The sequence below is a fragment of the Desmodus rotundus genome, chromosome 2 (assembly GCF_022682495.2).
Source record: "Desmodus rotundus isolate HL8 chromosome 2, HLdesRot8A.1, whole genome shotgun sequence".
Taxonomy (NCBI): domain Eukaryota; kingdom Metazoa; phylum Chordata; class Mammalia; order Chiroptera; family Phyllostomidae; genus Desmodus; species Desmodus rotundus.
The window spans coordinates 172,430,407-172,448,789 of NC_071388.1; the positions used below are offsets into that span (position 1 = coordinate 172,430,407).

At 35.6% G+C, this 18,383-nt stretch overlaps 1 protein-coding gene across 1 annotated transcript in view; it reads right to left on the reverse strand.

The window, feature by feature from the left end:
* Positions 1-1,049: 1,049 nt before the first annotated feature.
* The window catches only part of COL5A2 (collagen type V alpha 2 chain), a 137,562-nt gene continuing 120,228 nt past the window's right edge, over positions 1,050-18,383 (reverse strand). Inside the window, exons 43-54 of the mRNA XM_024563989.4 lie at positions 18,185-18,292; positions 16,951-17,058; positions 16,012-16,065; positions 13,574-13,681; positions 13,008-13,061; positions 10,803-10,910; positions 10,357-10,410; positions 9,233-9,340; positions 7,103-7,394; positions 5,481-5,668; positions 3,451-3,690; positions 1,050-2,937 (exon numbers count right to left, since the gene is read on the reverse strand). Coding sequence (XP_024419757.2) covers positions 2,791-2,937; positions 3,451-3,690; positions 5,481-5,668; positions 7,103-7,394; positions 9,233-9,340; positions 10,357-10,410; positions 10,803-10,910; positions 13,008-13,061; positions 13,574-13,681; positions 16,012-16,065; positions 16,951-17,058; positions 18,185-18,292 — 1,569 coding nt within the window. The 3' untranslated portion in view covers positions 1,050-2,790. The remainder of the gene's footprint in view (positions 2,938-3,450; positions 3,691-5,480; positions 5,669-7,102; positions 7,395-9,232; positions 9,341-10,356; positions 10,411-10,802; positions 10,911-13,007; positions 13,062-13,573; positions 13,682-16,011; positions 16,066-16,950; positions 17,059-18,184; positions 18,293-18,383) is intronic.

An 18,383-nucleotide genomic window follows, 5' to 3' on the forward strand; every position in this document is an offset into this window, starting at 1 on the left:
TCAGCACAGTAGTTCCAATCATTTAATTTGCCCATGTTTTTTGCACTTGCTTTCTGCTACAGAACACCATTCTCTTGAGAAGGTATGTTGTCTATAATTTCTTTGAATCTCTTTTCAATTTGGAATGAAATATATTGAACGTGGCCATAATTCCCAAATTTTGTGTTACAAGTTTGGGAATTTTTCAGCATTGTTTATGCTTTCTTTACTCTTTTTCTCCTTTTTCTTCCTTTGTCTTGATTTTTGGGAATTTTCACTTGTATTTTTTTAAAGATTTTATTTATTTGTTTTTAGAGAGAAGGGAAGGGAGGGAGAAAGAGAGGGAGAGAAACATCAATGTGTGGTTGTCTCTCATGCCTCCCCTACTGGGGACCTGGCCCATAACTCAGGCATGTGCCCTGATTGGGAATCGAACTGGTGATGTTTTGGTTCACAGGGCTGTGCTCAATCCACTGGGCTACACCATCCAGGTCTCATTTGTATTTTTTTAGGAAATTAATGTCACCATCTTCCCAGATGTAGATTAATTTGTTTTTGATCAAGTAGAGCTTGAGGTGTCTGTTGGACATAAAGGTAAAGAAGTTCTACTAGCCCAATGGGACCTACCAATCTAGAACTCAGGGCCTCTGGAATTGTCTGGGGCAGCCCTTCATGGGTCACACTGCTGAGCTCCAAATAAGAACTAGAATTTTTATAGTTGGAGATTGTAAGTGCTTTTGACTTAAGAGATTCGCTGCACGCCTTTGGCTCATCTGACTCTGACAACCTGTATAGGTTAGACATGAAAGAAGTTGCAATGCAAAGAAACTCACAAACGTCTTTAGGTATATAAATATTCAAATTCAAGATGTAGAGCTCAACTCAAAACCAATTAGGGGAAAAACAATGTTGTTAGATAAATATTGAAATAAAACTGAAAACATTAGGCTAAATTCATATGTGGTACACTTTGAGACATATGTTTTATTATCACAGTTTATTCAACCATAAAAATTAGTTGCTTTTCCCTTTTTATCAATAATACTACCCTGAGATTTTTAAAGTCATAGACAGTGATAATTAGTGTCATGTTTTCCTCATGAGTGATGTTGCAAATTGATTTTCATATATAAGCCAATATATACACAGTGGAAGATCATTGCTGTTTCATCCTTTAAACAAATGGTGAACAAAGAATACCACAATACCTTACTTTTCACTACTGGAAATGAATTGGACCTAATATGTTCAAAGGAATTCCACAAAACAAAAACCATTGACATGACAAAAGCGTGCATTTAATTCGATGCTTTGCAGAGATACATGACTAAAGTTGTGTGCATGGCTTGTCCTTTGGGATGGTCCCAGCTGTTTATTTTTAAAAGAAAAAATAAAAATGGAGTTAACAAAATGCAATTAAGAGAAAAAAACCTTGAGACACAAGGGGACCTACATGTTCTGATCTAAGAAACATGCATGTATTACAAAACATTCCAGATACAGTATGACAGATGAACAGTGGGAAAGGCACTGGAGCAATGCTCCCTGTTTCAGAAACGGGCACGTCTAGCAGTTACGCTTTCACAAATGGTATTGATGAAACCATCTTTATTTTCAAAGAATTTTCTAGAAGGAACTTTAGCACCATCATTCAAGGAAAAATAATAATACATTTGGCCCTGCCTATCTCCAGTCTTGGAATGATAACAGAAGCATAGCACCTTTTAGTATCGAAAATATAAACAAGAATAGTTAAGTCCATCCCAGCTTCTAGAGATGAGGTAGCTCATGCTAAGAAATGTTGGGTCATGTTTCCTATGAGAGTTCAATGGCCAAACGCTCTATTTCCAATCATCACATTTGATTAGAGTCAGCTCCACAACTCTGAGTTTCTAAATCTTTTTCTTCATTATAGGCTTCAAGATGATGAGATTGTACCTAGGGAAGACTCTCAACTTTGGGTCCTGGACATATATGTTTATAAAGTTGTATGCGTAATTTTTTTTTGCATTCAATGTCTTCTTAACCAAGAAAGTACAAATGTATTCAATGTTATACTCATGTAACTTCTTAATAGACTTAGTCAAGAGGGAAAAATACCTTTAAATTTGAATGAGGAAAAAAAGTCTAAACTTACCACCCTTTATAAAATCTAAGATCACTTTGTTTTCAAGAAATTCCATTGAATATATATTATTTAAAAAATCCATTTAGAACAGTGAGAACCTATTTGTTTCAAGATTATCTCAAAGAGTCTGTGACAGTCACACAATACCAAGACCAAGGGCTTCAGTCACAAGGATGAACATTTTGATTTCATGTTTAACTGATAATCTGGGTATGAGAGGTCACAAAGGGCACTACTTTCTATTTTCAAATTGCAGACAAGTGAAACAAAGATGTGTTGTTGTTTTATATACCCCACTCTTCAAGCTACCTGCCAGGAAGAAGAATTTTCTCATAAATACTAAGCAACTTTGTCATTACATTGAAATAAATTGGAGAAAACAAAGACTTATTTATTCAATCAGTTTACTTTTTTTAAAGGTGGTCATTGTCACTGTCATCTTAAACCTAAACTGTTGTATTGAAAAATATTTTAAATCAATTGAAACTTGAGGACTGTAAGTAAAATAAATATTCTGAAGGATAAGGAGGCCAGGCACATAAGACCATATATACAATGCTGATGCAGAATCAGCCATTACTTCAAGAGTCTCAGGATCAGCTTTAAACAGTCAAAGTTCTTGTGAATGGTGGTGGTCGTTGATGGTGAGGGTGTTGCTCGTTGTCGATGTATCTCGGCTCACTTTACACAAAACAAACTGGCCCAATTTCAATGCCAAATTCTTGGTCTGTGCCGCCAACATCCACAGGGGCAAGATCTATGACGGGCAAGCGTGCCACATTCTGTGTTCTATATTCAAAGATGGTCCTGCCCACATCTCCATTTCGTTTCTAGAATTAAATTGTGCAACAGGTTAATAGTATATAAAAATTATTCCAGAGATGTTAGACATCACCTTCCAAGCCAGTTGTGACCACCAGAAGGCAAGGATTTTTAGAGTACCACTTAAAGGAGCACTGCTAGCAGGGTGAGTTCTGAGCAAGGCTGGCAGGCGTTTCTTGCATGCTGTAAATTGAGACAATGCCCTTTGTTCTTTTCAGCTTCCCAAATGGGCTCTGATAAGTGCGTTGAGAAAGCCTTTTTGCTTTTTGCAAATGAAAACATAATTCATCATTAAATATTTTCCTTTTTTTACATCTAGATATGCAAGTGAGGAGACATACAAATCGGTAAAAAATATGAGGTGTCTCAGATTGATTATACATTTTAGAATCAAGAAATTTTACACATGAAACTGAGATTAAATAAATAAACTTGTGGGAGAGCCAAAGTGAGTTTCAAGTGTCATAACAGTATTTCTAACAAAAATAATTTTTTTCTTTAAACAGATCAAAAGTACTTACAGAGCAAGTATCTTCAAGAACTATATATCTGAATCGAACGTTTCCTTCTGCTTTGATGTCTAAGTCATTTGACCCTTTGAGAACCACAGCTTTCTTGAGGTTCTTGGCTTGATCATCCATGTAACCAACACTGTTTTTGCAGATGTAAGTAATATTCTGGGAGGCTTCTTTTGATAAAAGGCGCAAGAAGGTCATTTGAGTAATGGCTGCATTAGGTGACTGGTGGTCTCCATAAGCAAACTAGAGAAACAAAACGGGTCTTTGTTATATGCAACACTTCAGGGTTTCACAGAGCTGTGTGTGTGTTGATTTCAGATAAATTGATTTTGAAGAGAATTACTTTTATCCTTTCATATGTCAGTATATTATTCTACTTATAAAATACCTTAAAATTGTTATAAATATTCACAAGTATGAACTTCTTTCCCTACCACCCCAAATGACAGGTGAAGAAATCAAAAATTATACTCATTGGAGAAAGTTTATGTATTTTCAAATCTGCTTCTCCATTTCTTTTAAAAATCTTATTTTTTTTAGAAGTTATATACGTGAGCATTGGCTTGGATATGTAATCATGTATCAAAAATAACTCATTGTTTTTATTGCTAATTACAATAATTATGACAACTATTTATATAAAATCTTTCTTTAATTTAATATTTATTGTATTTTTTCCATTACCATTTAGTCCCCTAATAATCACCTGCCCCCAGCAATCACCACACTGTTATTATACATTTGTAGGAAACATGAATTACAAGTTTTTCATCGGCTACCACAAATAATCACAATTTTCTACATGCTCTTTCCTAGTCATCTTCTACTTTGAGCTTTATTTTCAGTGTTTCTTTTTGAGTTTTTAAGATAATATTATATTAACCAAATTACATTTCAGTTGGGTATATTTAAATTAAAGGTTTTTCTGCTCATTAAATAAGGGTAGATTCTGGTACATCCTACTCACACTTGTAATATGCTCACATTATGTTTATTAAAAACATGAGTTCTGAGCAGAGATCAGGAGCATAGGTGAGAAGAAAATTTCAGTTAGATTGCCATAAAGAGATCCAGGATGAAAGACTCATATTGAAAAAGGAAGTGGCAAGATCGGTTGAGAATCTGAACACTGGGTCACAAAAGAAACACAGAAGAGACTAGACTCAGATTGAATACTAATTGAATTTGTTAATTATAAAAACATTGTTTAAATAATACTACAAAGTTTATAAAATGATTTAATTATATAAATAACTATTATAGAGATTATCTAATATATATTCATAATTTACCATGTACTGGATACTATAGTAAGCACATTATATTCACACAGACCATGAGGTAAACATTACCATCCACACTTCAAAATATTTTTAATATTTAATTTATTTTTAGAGAGGGGGGAAGGGAGGAAGAGATGGAGAGAAACATTGATGTGAAAGAGAAACATCAATTGTTTGCTTCTTGTACATGCCCCACCAGGACCCGAACCCCCAACCCAGTCATGTTCCCTGACCAGGAATCAAACTGGCAACTTTCACTTTGTGGAAAATGCCCAACCAACTGAGCCACACTAGTCAGCATTATCACCTGCACTTTAAAATGAAAAACCTGAGGCTCTGAAAGGGTAAATGACTTCCTACTGTCCCAAAGTCAATAACAGATCTAGGTAGCAGTCACCTAGGCCTCCTGATGTTAAATACAATCCCTGTCTTTCAGCTGTGGCAAGATCCCTTCAAATATACTTCACAGTCAGTGTGACAGGCATTATAGGAACTAATAATAAAAATAATTACTTTTCTACATTCCAGCAATGGAAAAATTATTACTCAAAATTTATGTTAATTTCATTCTTATAAAACTTTGTTCATGCAATGATCCCACAATTACAGCTAATGAGAATACATGACTTTAAAATTAACATGATAAAATAAACCTGGTCAAAATGTAATAGCATAGTCCTAAATAAATACTAAGGTATAATAAATAATAAAATGCAAAAAATGTAATTTTAAGTAAGCATATTAAATTACCTGAGATCCTCTATTCATATCAAGACCATACCAAATAGGCTTATGGTCAGGAGATTTGCTGGTCCACCAGGTTTTACGGGGTATACTGGATGGGTTTGCCGAAATGCAAGTTTCTCCTGTTTCCATGTTGCAGTAAACTTTGATCGCGTCTTCGACAGATCCCTGGTTAGGATCAATCCAGTATTCACCTATTTTCCAAAATAAAAGTATTTGCTAAATAAAGTGAATTTCAAACATGTTGATGAGTCCTAAAAGGATTAACAGAGGGTGTGAAAATGTGACTCGTTGCTTAAGGATTCTTTTAAAAGAAAGTATCCCAGTTAAGGAAATACTCTGCAGCAAAGGAAAAAGTAACCGTCATGCATTTGGTTTCTTTCTACAAGCACTATTCTGAGGCACTTTGCCAAATAAAAGCTTAAAACATGCAGGTAAAGGAAATATCATTATCTGTTTTATAGATAAGAAAACTGTACCAAAACAGGTAAACCACCGTGATTAAGTGACTTTGCCAAAATGGATGTGTTCCCATTAAATTCATAAAGCCAATATTTTAAAGTAAATTGTAATTGAAATGTAATAAAATATTGTCAAAACTATGAATAATGTAAGTATGTGAGTTGAACTACAATTAGAATGTTATGTTATCTCACTGACCCTATTTAAAATTGATTTCATAAATAAAAGATACTTGAAAGGGGCTATATACATATGGACATATAATCAAATAAATGAACAAATATATATTTGTGCACATACCTGTGTGTATATATTCCTGCACACATGTATACTTTATATATGTGTGTGTGTATATATATATAAAATACATATCAAAAACTGCATTTAAAGTAAAATGAAGGGACATTGGTGGGATGTAAAGTATAGAGCTGAGAATCAAATTGCCTGGCCTTCAAAGTTAATTTTAGCTATTTCTGTAGATGTCATTTCAAAGTTAACTAAAGCTCTTAAGCATTTCATAGCCTATTTCTATGGCCTAGAATCCCTTTTCTCCAGGTCTTATTAGATTAATAAAAATGATAAAATAATGCAAACGTTAGGCACGGTTTATACAACTAGGACAGAAAGACCACTTAATTCCAAAATACTTTAGAACATCGCTATAACATAAACCTGCCAGCAGGGATTCCTAAAGTAATATTCACAGCACATTGAACTACATGAAGGAATTTTATATTCAAATAAGTTTGGGGAATAAAATATACTTTATTCTACTCTTGATGACCCAGTGATATATGTTAGCATATTAAATCTCTGAGATTCACACAGGTAAATAAATGTTAACCTTGCTTAAGCAAATATTTTCTACATTGTATCACCATGAAATTACCAATAGTTTAAACTTCTGATGGAAATTGAACTACCATAATGAAATTAAGTTATTAATAGATATCTCCTCTGTTATAGTACTTACCTCACCCCATAATTTTTCATGTCATTGACAGTTAACACCATTAAACCACAAACTCTGTGACATGTTTACCATTTTAACTCTTATGTCTATTTTTGTAATGCAGTCAATAAAATATTTTTGGAATGCAATTGACAATAACACTATCTCAATCAGAAACAACGAATGTTGCTCAAACGGGCAGCTTTCTACTCACCGCTCTGCTTTGCAGAATGGCAAAGCTTTAAGTCATCACATGTACGGGCTGGATGCTTTTTAGAGCCGTCAGGGCTGCGCATGGTTTCAATCTGACTACTGAGTGACTTCAGGGTGGCGTGGACTCCAGGGTCAGTTCTGTTTTTGTCATCAGGAGCCGCCTCATCTTCAGTGAACTCTGGGAGTGGGTCTGGCATGCTCTCATCATAGTGCCCCATGATATCCCCTAGAGCAGCTGTCAGGTGACCAGGGGGACCCGGAGGGCCAGGTGGCCCAGGCTCCCCAGGAGGACCCTAATTTTAAAAAATTTGGAAATACATTAACACCTTGGTATGGTTTTGTTTTTCTGGTGGACAAAGGCACTGATGGGACTGGGTGCACAGGGAGTTACAATGCGACACCCCAGCTCTATGGTACAGAGAGATCTATGACTCATGCCTTTTTTAACGGGCTTGCCAACCTGTAACATTCCAAGGATGATAAATGATATGTAAGTGTTTTTCAGGTAACATATCTGCAAATCAGCTCTGAGATACATAAAAGTAAAGGCAGAGAATATTTGCTCTGATGTTTACTTTATAGATGCAATATATTTTATGTTAAAATATGTAGATATGTATATGCATTTCCACATGACTTTGGGCAAGGCACAACTAAAATGTTTTAGAAGGATTTATGGACAGAAGCTGAAAGGGGAAATACAGAAAAGTTGTGGGTCTTAGTTTTATGAGACTGCACATCAATACCACAGAAATTCCCACAAGAAACACCCTTAAGACAATTTCCCCCATTTCCAAGTAAGAGGGAAGGCACAGGAAGTCTTTTTTTCTGTGTATAAATTAATGTGTAGATCAAAATTCTCTGTACTAAACAAAGTGATAGAACATTCTCTTTAGTCCTTGGATTAACAAATATGAAGAGCTTTCTTACTTTTTTTTTTTTTTTTTGCCAACAAGAACTATTGGAGTGAAAGGGAGACAAGCACCAAAAGTGGCAGAGGCTTGAAAGTGGGTCCTTTTTTACTAATTCCCTTTTGCATTTTCCCAAGGAAGAACTCAGCAGCTTGAGAGAATCAGCTGACAGGCGGAAAAGATGTGTGGTCCACATCTCACGTGGAGAGCACAGCCCCAGCAGTGAGAAGACAGGAGTTTTAATACTGGCTCTGCCACTTATATGGCTCTGGGCAAGTTGCTCCAACCTTGAGTGCCAACATTTCCTCACCCCAAGAGACTGTTAAATCTGTGTGTGTGTGTGTGTTAAGGTCACATCAGGATTCCATGCATTCCTTTAATCTCAGGGGAAGAATTTTATTTTCTCTATCAAGGACCACTGAACCACAACATAAAGTCAATCAAGAGCCACATAAGTTAGAGGCATTCCAATTCTGTAGCTGTTTTCCATTCACAGACAAATAAATAGGAAATATCTCCCTTGACCATAGGAAAAATAAGGTTTTCAATTCATATAATAAATAATAAATTTTTGTTTTAGTGGCACTGCCAATAAGGGGCAGAGACAGAATAAACACTGACAGGTAATTAAGACCAAAAAGGAAGAAACGCCAGAAAGGGAGGTGTCAGCTCATACACACACACACATGCACACATACAGGCTTATATGGCAGACACGTGAGGGCGTAAAGACCCAAGGAGTCAGAGTCTAATACAAATTTAGCTTTGCGTAATCCTCAAGTTGATACTACTGGAATATTTTAATGAAAAGTCTTAACTGAACCTTTTTTGAATATCATTTTCAATAAACTTTAATTTCATACTCTTCATATATTTTCATGAATGACTATATTCATGGAATCTCATATTTAGTATGTTATTTAAAGCAAAGCAACACTTTCATAAGTTCCATTATAAATATAATCACGACTTGCTATTTGCTCTCACTGGTACCACATGAAATCAAGGCCTAGGAAGCTTGGACTCTGATTTTATATACTCTGAGTAACCTGTATTAATATTTGAAATAGTTACTTATACAGACAAGCTCTTGTGTGACTTTTGGGTTTGTTTTTAGAGTTCCTTCATCTTGTCCATCACTCTGCATACATATTCCCCGGCTGGAATCCAAGCTACAGAAACCAATAGAGTTATTTGCATGCAAACCCCTGTGGTTTTACCTCAGGTCCTGCTTCTCCAACACTGCCCCGCACACCAGGAGGCCCGATAGGTCCAAGTGGCCCAGGGTTTCCCTCTTTACCTGAAGGACCCACGGGGCCTGGAGGACCCTGCAAGAAACAAACACTAGTTTCGATTTGATAAGAAAACTTTCACAGTGCCTTTCTCTAATCAAAGAACTATTTTCATTATGGAGCTATCACAGTGATTTCTCAGATTCGGGTTCCTAATAACTAATAAATGGAGTTCCGGCCCACTCTAACATTTACTATTTCATTGCACATACATTACCATCCATGCAAGGTAAAATACCAGTAACAGTTAAAAACCTTAATGGACTATTCACCTCCTCTCATTACTAAAAGGGCCTGTTTCATCGAGTCTCATGTATTATAAACTTAATTAGAACTTCCATTAACTAGGAGTAAGAAAATGACAGAAGTTGAAGTGTTTGATATAACTATAAATTAAATTTATGTGCTTATATAAATCTCATCATATCCTAACAATTTAAATACTACTGTTCTAAGACTTATGTATGACTTGTTTATATTGTATTTAGACATAGCAGAAATTCTAATAATTTTCCTAAATAATTATGTCTGCCAATTGTCTTATGACATTAATAACCTATTAGAAGCAGCATTAATACTCATGTAGAATTTCTAAAAGCTTCAAATATTGGTTTCATTTCATGATTTGCTTCTGAATTAACCTTAAGCAAAATACTTCTGAGGAAGTATCATAATTACTTAAAAATATATATATATCCACCTTCTGAACATCCAGTTTCTGTCTCCACTTCATGGTAAGTCCTACTGTATCATCTCAAAGAGTGAGAGTTTAACGGAAATTTCAATGAACACAGAGTAAGAAAATGAACCAATGGATGAGTACATTCACCGTAGGAAAGAGACTTTAATGTGGGGCCATGAATTAATATGTCATATTACATGATATTTCTACTTAAAGGTAATTGCTGAATAGTTTGTTTCATATGTTTGCTGCCTGCTTCAGAGAATCTGGGCCATTCCATCTCTGATCCATGAAAGTGACACTCAGACTCTCCCAGTATATCACCAAAGCATTGTTATTTACATCTGCAACTTGTTAAGTTGTTACTTACTCTTGGGCCAAATGGCCCAGGGATCCCAGCACTGCCTTGTTCACCATTTGGACCCTAAACAGGAAAATTTTTAAATGTTACCAAAATATTTACATCCCACATTTGCCAGTCTCAGATTTTTTAAATATGATGTCACTGACATTAGCTGCATAAACTACTTCCATAAAGTCATCAGTCTCTACAATGTCTTCATGAGTTGATCAATACTAAATATAACTGTAGGAGCAATGGTATATATATCCTTCTGTTTTATTTCTTTCCTACAAAATTACAGTCAATATATGGGTAATTATATTGGGCAGGTGGGTAATTAGTTCCTCATCAAAACATTCTTTGAAAGGAACATAAGATACAAAAAGTCCATCCACTCTGTAGACAAATGTTCATGTCAAGAAATCTGTTTATTTTCACATGGAGGGCAAATAATAATTCAGTAAATCACTTACAGGAGGCCCTGGGAGACCTTGAAGACCAGTGAAGCCTCTGTGACCCTTCTGGCCTCGGTCGCCTCGGTCTCCATGATCTCCTTTGTCACCACGAGGTCCTTGGGGTCCCTAGAAACAAGGTCATGGCCTGTTAAGACTAGAATTTACTACAATTTTACCTTTTACAATTGTATTTACTACAATTTTGTATACTGTATTTTATATGAGCTATAATATTTACTTATCTAAATAGTGGTAGACCTAGGATGTTTTGTCTATTTTTCTCAAGGTATGAAGTCGATCATTAAAACATAACATATAAAGATTTAGTTATCTAAAGATTTAGTTTTTAAATGTTTACCCTCCATTTATACTAAAATGAAGTACTTTTAACTTTGGTCTCACCTATCTGTTTCAAAAACTTTATTTCACATACTTGGCTAATATTGTTATATAAAAATATTACCATCACAAATAGATTCTTTTAAATCAAAACATGAATTCTTATTTACTTATGTGACCTCTAAAGTAAAACACGTTAAATTTGCATATGCAGATAAACTGGACATGACAGCTGGGACTATTTTAAAAAACCGGCATAGTGGAAAGTTGCTAAGATGGTAGATGTTAAAAGTTCTTATCACAAGAAAATAAAATTTGCAACTGTGTGAGATGATAGATGTTAATTAAATTCATTGTGGTAATCATTTCATAGTATATACATATATCAAATCATATTTCAAAGACTGGGGAGAAAATAATAAATTGGCAAAAACTTGTTTGAGCAAGTGGAAGAGGAATATCATCAAGCTACTCTCCTTTATAGAAAACACACACACAAAAATCTATGTTATCATCATTTCTTCAATATCTGTACCCAAATCCATCCATCGTGATCCAGAGAAACTAAAGAAAAGGTAATAATTAAGAATCTTATTATAGGATAGATGCTGTATTCAGAGAACTGGTTAAAATTATCTGATCAGTCTAAACTGGTCTTAGGCTCCTCCCTCCCTCCTTCCTTCCCTCTCTCCATTCTTTCCTTCCTTCCTTCCTTCCTCCCTTCTTTCCATTTTTTTCTTTTTTCTTAAGTCTTAGGGAATAAAATCAACTTCAGAGGTTCAGTGGTTCACAGTAAACTGACAAGGGGCCGGGGTCAACTACAGGGACGGCTTCTGTTGTCTAGAGTTTCCTAAAAGAGAATTGAAACTCTTATCAATCTGACTTTGGAGAATGAACAATATCACCAAATAGATGGGTTCTTAGGTTAATGTTTCCCTTACTAGTTTTTTGTTCTTATTTTGTTTGTTTTTTTAATTTTAACTTGGATATCCTAATTGTCAAACAGTATAATCTTTTTATAGTAAAGCAAGACTAGATCTCAGTAAATTTTCACATTTTACATAACAATGCAAATTTAAATAAAATCAGCCTGAATACTTTGTATAACGTTAGAGAAGTTCTTTTATTTTTAGGATGTCCAGAAATTTAAAAATTGAAAATAAACTAAACCAGAAAGCACCTATTGCTTTTTATTAATTAAAATTAATTTAATCATGTAAAACAAAACCACATAGTTTTTGTAACTGATTAAAAAACATTTCACTTGACATGCCATGGAACTATGAAATCTTCTGCAGTCAAGCTCAAATCAAAGCTGAGAATTATGATTTAATAATAGGCCATGATTTTAAGGCTATAATTGATATTCACAAATATAGATACTGATTTATATAGTGGATGTGAAAGGAACATAAGATACTGCCTATAGATATGATTTATTCATGATAAAATATCTATAATAATTATTAACCTGGAAGCAACTGCAAATAGAAAAAAGAATTGAACACAGACAATGCAGTCTAGTTGAAAATAAAATAATATTTGAATAGCGCTTTTAAAATTTACAAAGAGCTTTTAAACTCATTATCCTATGTGATTTCTAGAAAATCTTGGAAAGAAGGATACAATTCAATTATTTTGGAAGAAAACTGTGACTCTAAAAGTCTCCATTGATTATTTGAAAGAATCCATGGTCACATTCAGAGGCGCTATGGTAAAACTGTAAAACCAAATATGAACTCCTGGGTATTATTTAAAATTAATATTTTGTCAAAAGATCGAGAAATTTAATAATTTTAATTTATAAATTTTAAATTTTACTTTTCCTTTGGGTGTGTATTTTATGTAAGAAGACATACTTTTAAAGAAAAACAGAGAACTTACAGGTAAGCCACGTTTCCCAGCTCGACCAGGTGGTCCTATAGGACCCCGTGAACCCTAGAAGAAATTTTTACAAATATTGATATGTAAAACAACGCATATACTATATAGATATAAAATTCAAAATATATATATGTGTAGTTGGGTATCTATTTATGTCTGTGTTCATCTATGTATACTCTTATGGGTAATGAACTAAAACCAGACTAATATCCCTAGGTATAAGAACGTGCTCACTATAACTCCAATGATACTTCTGCAATCAGCTTTATTAATTGACTTCACTGAATGATCACTTTAGTTGATTATGGTGAACTATTACTTGCTTAAATTTCACATGATTTCCTATAAATCACAACGTTTTTAGGTGATGAAAGTCAAAGCATTAGAATTTTTGAATACCTATTAGAAATCAAGGGTTTTCTTCTAAGACAAGCACAAAAGTAACTCATAATTAACTGTTTATCACTCTTTGGTTAGAGTCCTTAATCAAGGACATACATGTGTTTGTATGCACGCATATCTAGAAAACTGTCTGTAACTATCAGCGTGGAATTGACTGTGCTTACCGGATCTCCTCTTTGTCCTGCGTCTCCAGGAGCACCAACGGGGCCGGGCGTGCCGGGTGCACCCTGAGAGCCTGGCAGACCGGCAGGCCCGGGGTCCCCACGATCACCCTGACAAAAATAACCATGATATTATTCTTTTGATATTTATTCTAAAGCAGTGGGATTCTATATGCCTGTGCTATTCATGATTGAAGAGTACCTTTTTAAAATTTTATTGTTACTTATTATTTTACTTATAATTAACTTAGTTTATTTACTTATTAATAAATCAAGCAGAAGAATGACTATTTATTTCTCCCCAATTTCAGACCTCATTGCTCCCCCTCACTCCTGCCCTATTACTCCCATGGTCAAGATTGCTGGGACACAGGAGTGGTCACCTCCAGAATTTAGCGTGTGTTTTAGCATGTGGTCCTTCACGCTGGGGTATCTGTACTCTTGAAATAAACGAAGACTTGCCACAGAGTGTGAAAACAGCATATTTAAAGGAAACCACTTTCCAGATTTTCAAGTCCATATTTTCCAGATTGGAGCATCCTTCCCCACTCCTCTTAAATAAGTACCCTTCTCCCGTTGTATGAAACAAAAGCAGACATCATACCAACTGCAGTCTTATTGTGGTGCAATGCCCCGAGGAGTAAATACCTCTGGTACAAAGTGAAGGGACTTTTCCAGAATGCACATTTTACTTGAGAATAAAGCAAAGAAGTATTGGGGTGGGGGTGGGGGGAAGAGGCTGCTCCTTATCCAAGTGACCCAGCCGTGACAAGGCTCCAAATATTATTTTGTCTCCTTAAGAAATTAAAAGTGAAGGGGAAGGATCATCAAGGAAGATGTATAAAGGACACATGGACAAAGACAATGGGGGGACTGAATGTGGGAGGTGGGGGTGGACAGGGAGGGAGAGAGTAATGGGGAGAAATGGGGACAACTGTAATTGAACAATTAAAAAAATCAAAAGTGAGATGATTGTTATATGAACATGGATTAACACAATTAATGGAGTCAGACCATTTTTTTTTGACAGAAAATGTCTTATTTGACTGACTAGTTTGGCAACCAGGATAAACTTGAACAATTACATTGGGGAAAAGACACATAATACATTGAGTCAGTTAAATTGGCAACTCCAATATCTTGAAAGAAACATACAGAAAGCAAATATACATTTAGAAAATACCAAGAGCCCTTGTTGCTGTGGCTTAGTGGATTGAGGGCTGGCCTGCAAACCAAAGGGTCACCGGTTCAATTCCTAGTCAGGGCACATGCCTGGGTTGTGGGCCAGGTCCTCAGTAGGGGGTGCTCAAGAGGCAACCACATTTTGATATTTCTCACTCTTTCTCCCTCCCTTCCCCTCTCTAAAATTAAATAAACACAACCTTTAAATAATAATAATAATAATAATAATAAAAGAAAATACCAAGAAAGACCTCCTTTGCAAGTACTTAAACTAATGACTAATCTAAAATGTGATGGAAACTTAAAAGGCATATAGGGGTTCATAGATATTCAAAATTATACCAGGGCATAATTCAGCAAAATCTTTGAAGACTAATGTATTAAACAACATATACTGACCAAGAGAAAACCCCAGATGCCAACAAAATTTACATTTTCTGGCTTTACTGTAGATGGTGGGTACCCCAAGATTCCTCAGAACTTCTGCTTCCTCTGAATGCCTACTAGTTTCTTTAAACATGTGATTTAAAACACAAATGTGTTCATCATATTTGGCATATTTGAAAACTGAGGTTCAGAAAATATGTTCGAGGTCACATAGCTAGTTACTTAAGTAATCAAGATTCCAATCCAGGCATGTCTGGCTTCATAGTCTGTTCTGCTCTTAGAGTGGAAAGAGCCGTTACATTGTACTAGACATTGGAGCAGGGGCTACTTTTGCCTTCCATGCATTGATATGTAGTTGGGGACAACTGTGTGACTACACATAGGGCCTGCAGATTCTGATAAAGTTGGGGATATCTCCAGTTCAATACATGTCTAATTTAAAAACCCAACAGGAAATATACAGGAAATTCTTAGAAAGCCACATGGTTTGTTTCTCCATGGGGCATTAAATTTAGTAGGTGAAGAGAGAAATATAGATGTCACATAGGTCCTGTACTTTGGTGAATGAGTTTGAAACTTCGACTACCTCATAGGTATCCTCACTCAAAGCCCTCGTGTTGCACAAAATATGAAAGCAATTTGCTTTCCTGCTCTTAATAAAAAATGCCACCTCACTTTGATGTGTATTAAAATTTCATTTCATTTATAAGAGCTACCAAAATTATACCATTACAAAAAAGGTTGATTCTATCAGGAAAATCAGGATTGTATTGGAGCTATGAAGAGAAAGGATAGTTTTTTACTCTTTAGTATTATAAAGATTTCAAGTTTACATTACTTCACATTTTTTTAATCAGTGAAATTCTCCTTACACGTTCTCCAACAGCACCATCCCGTCCCGGAGTACCATCATTACCAGCCGGACCCTATAAACAATCATATTTAAAATATGAACTGAGCAGTTAAATAAATCCCATTCCACCTGCCAGAAAAATTACAGCATGTTCATACCTCCATTCTGTAAATTCTAATTATCATTTGTGAAACTCTGAGTAAAAGGAAAGCTTCTCCTATTGTTTCTACTACTTTGAATTGTTTGTAAAATTTATGTTCTTAATCTAAATTCTTCCTTTTTTTTATTTTTTTTGCACTGGCTGCTGTGGCTCAGTGGATTGAGCACTGGCCTGTGATCCAAAGGGTCACTGGTTTGATTCCCAGTCAAGACACATGCCTGGGTTCTGGGCCAGGTCCCCAGTAGGGGGGTGTGAGAGGCAACCACATGTTGATATTTAGCTCCCTCACTTTCTTCCTCCCTTCTTCAATCTGAAAATAAATCAAGAAAATCTTTAAAAATAAATAAATAAGTAAACTAGATGATAGTACAAAAAGTACCTATCTTATTACCATTTTTTATGTCATCATTTTGTCAACTCTCCAGGGAAGTATAGTACAGCAAATCATAATGAAAAAACTTCCTTGCCCTGGTTGGTATAGCTCGATGGATTGAGCGTGGGGCTCCAAACCAAAGGGTTTCTGGTTTGATTCCCAGTCAGGGCACATGCTTACTTTGCATGCCAGGTCCCCAGTTGGGGGTGCACAAGAGGCAACCACACATTGATGTTCCTGTCCCTCTCTTTCTCCTTCCCTTCCCCTCTCTCTAAAAATAAATAAATAAAATCTTAAAAAACAAAAAACTTCCTCCAGGTAAATTGTACAATCAAGTTCTGAACTTCTAAATCGATATCTAAATTAAAAAAATAAAAAATCCCCATAATACCTAGATAACAAGATTTACTTTCAGCAGTACTCACTTCGGGCCCTGGTTCCCCTACAGGGCCATTTGAGCCTGGGGGTCCCACAGGTCCAGGTGGCCCTTTATCTCCTGTTGCACCAGTTGCCCCTACTTTTCCTGGTGTACCCTGAAATAAAGTACAGAAAGGTCAACCACTTCTGAAGAAATTTAGGAATGCCAGTTCCCATGAAGACTATGTTTCTCAAATGGCACCTTAGTCCCTCCTTCTATAGTAATAATTACCCATTACCTCACAACATCCACATCACTGTAGTGCTTTCTTAGAGGCATGCCTAGTTTTCATGGCTCTCATCCCGACGTATCATAGGAACTAAAAAGTTATCTTTTGCCACCAGCTCAGGTGTGCATTTTCGGTTCTAACTTGGTGCACCACGATCAATTCTGGTCGCCCTTCAGGAATGTGCATCACTAGTAAGACATATCCATTCTTATTTACTCTGCCTTGCTCACTTTATTTCTATACCCTGGCACTTCTGTCTCACTGTTGGGACAATTTACTTCCAGGTCCCTGGCTCATGTCTGAAAAATATAAGACATTCCTTAACTCCTTCTTTGCTGGTTTCAGATCTCTACCCACACAGACCCCAGTCCCAAGGTCCCAGGAGTATATTTCTCTGTTAACACTCCCTGTAAAAACATCATTTACTATTTTTCTAAAGCATATAAACTTTAAGTGGTGTAATTTAGTTTCTTCAAAGCTAATAGTGAGTCAAACTTTTATCCAGACTCAAGAGAATGTGAGATCCCCAGGCCCCTCCAGGGGACAGGAGATTACTTTCAGAGTTTCTATTTATCATTCACCCCACTTTCACCTCTAATATTATTACTTTAGATCAATTCCTTCTTCTCTTTGATGGTTTATGAGAACTTACTCTCTGAACTGTGAAATCTGGATGTTTTTGTTAGGGTTGTTTATTTATAAAGAGGCTACCTACTCACCAGGAGACTATCCCCTCCTCTAGCTCCTTAGATATTTTTAATATTTGAAGAAAGATTTAAAGTTGACTAAAATCTATATCCTTATTTGTTTAGTTCTCTAGCCCTAATGTTAAATAAATATACTTTTCAAAGACTTTGTAAGGTACTAAAGTAAAGAATTTGACATTTAAAGTCAAAAGGTGTTGAAGACATTCAGAATTTATATCTAAAACACTTTACATCTATTTAGCAAAAATATATATAAATGATATTGCACATGATCAGATGACATATTGACCAATGCAGCTACTTACTGCCGGTCCTGGCAGGCCAGGCATGCCCCGCTCTCCGCGCTGCCCCGGCATGCCCACAATTCCTCTCTGCCCAGTAGTTCCAGCTGGACCAGGGGGGCCATCTGGACCCTAATTTTGAGGATAAACTATAATTAGAAGTTTTCCAGGGTGAAACTATATGCAAGAACTTTACAATAGATCACTCCTTTACAGGTTTTTT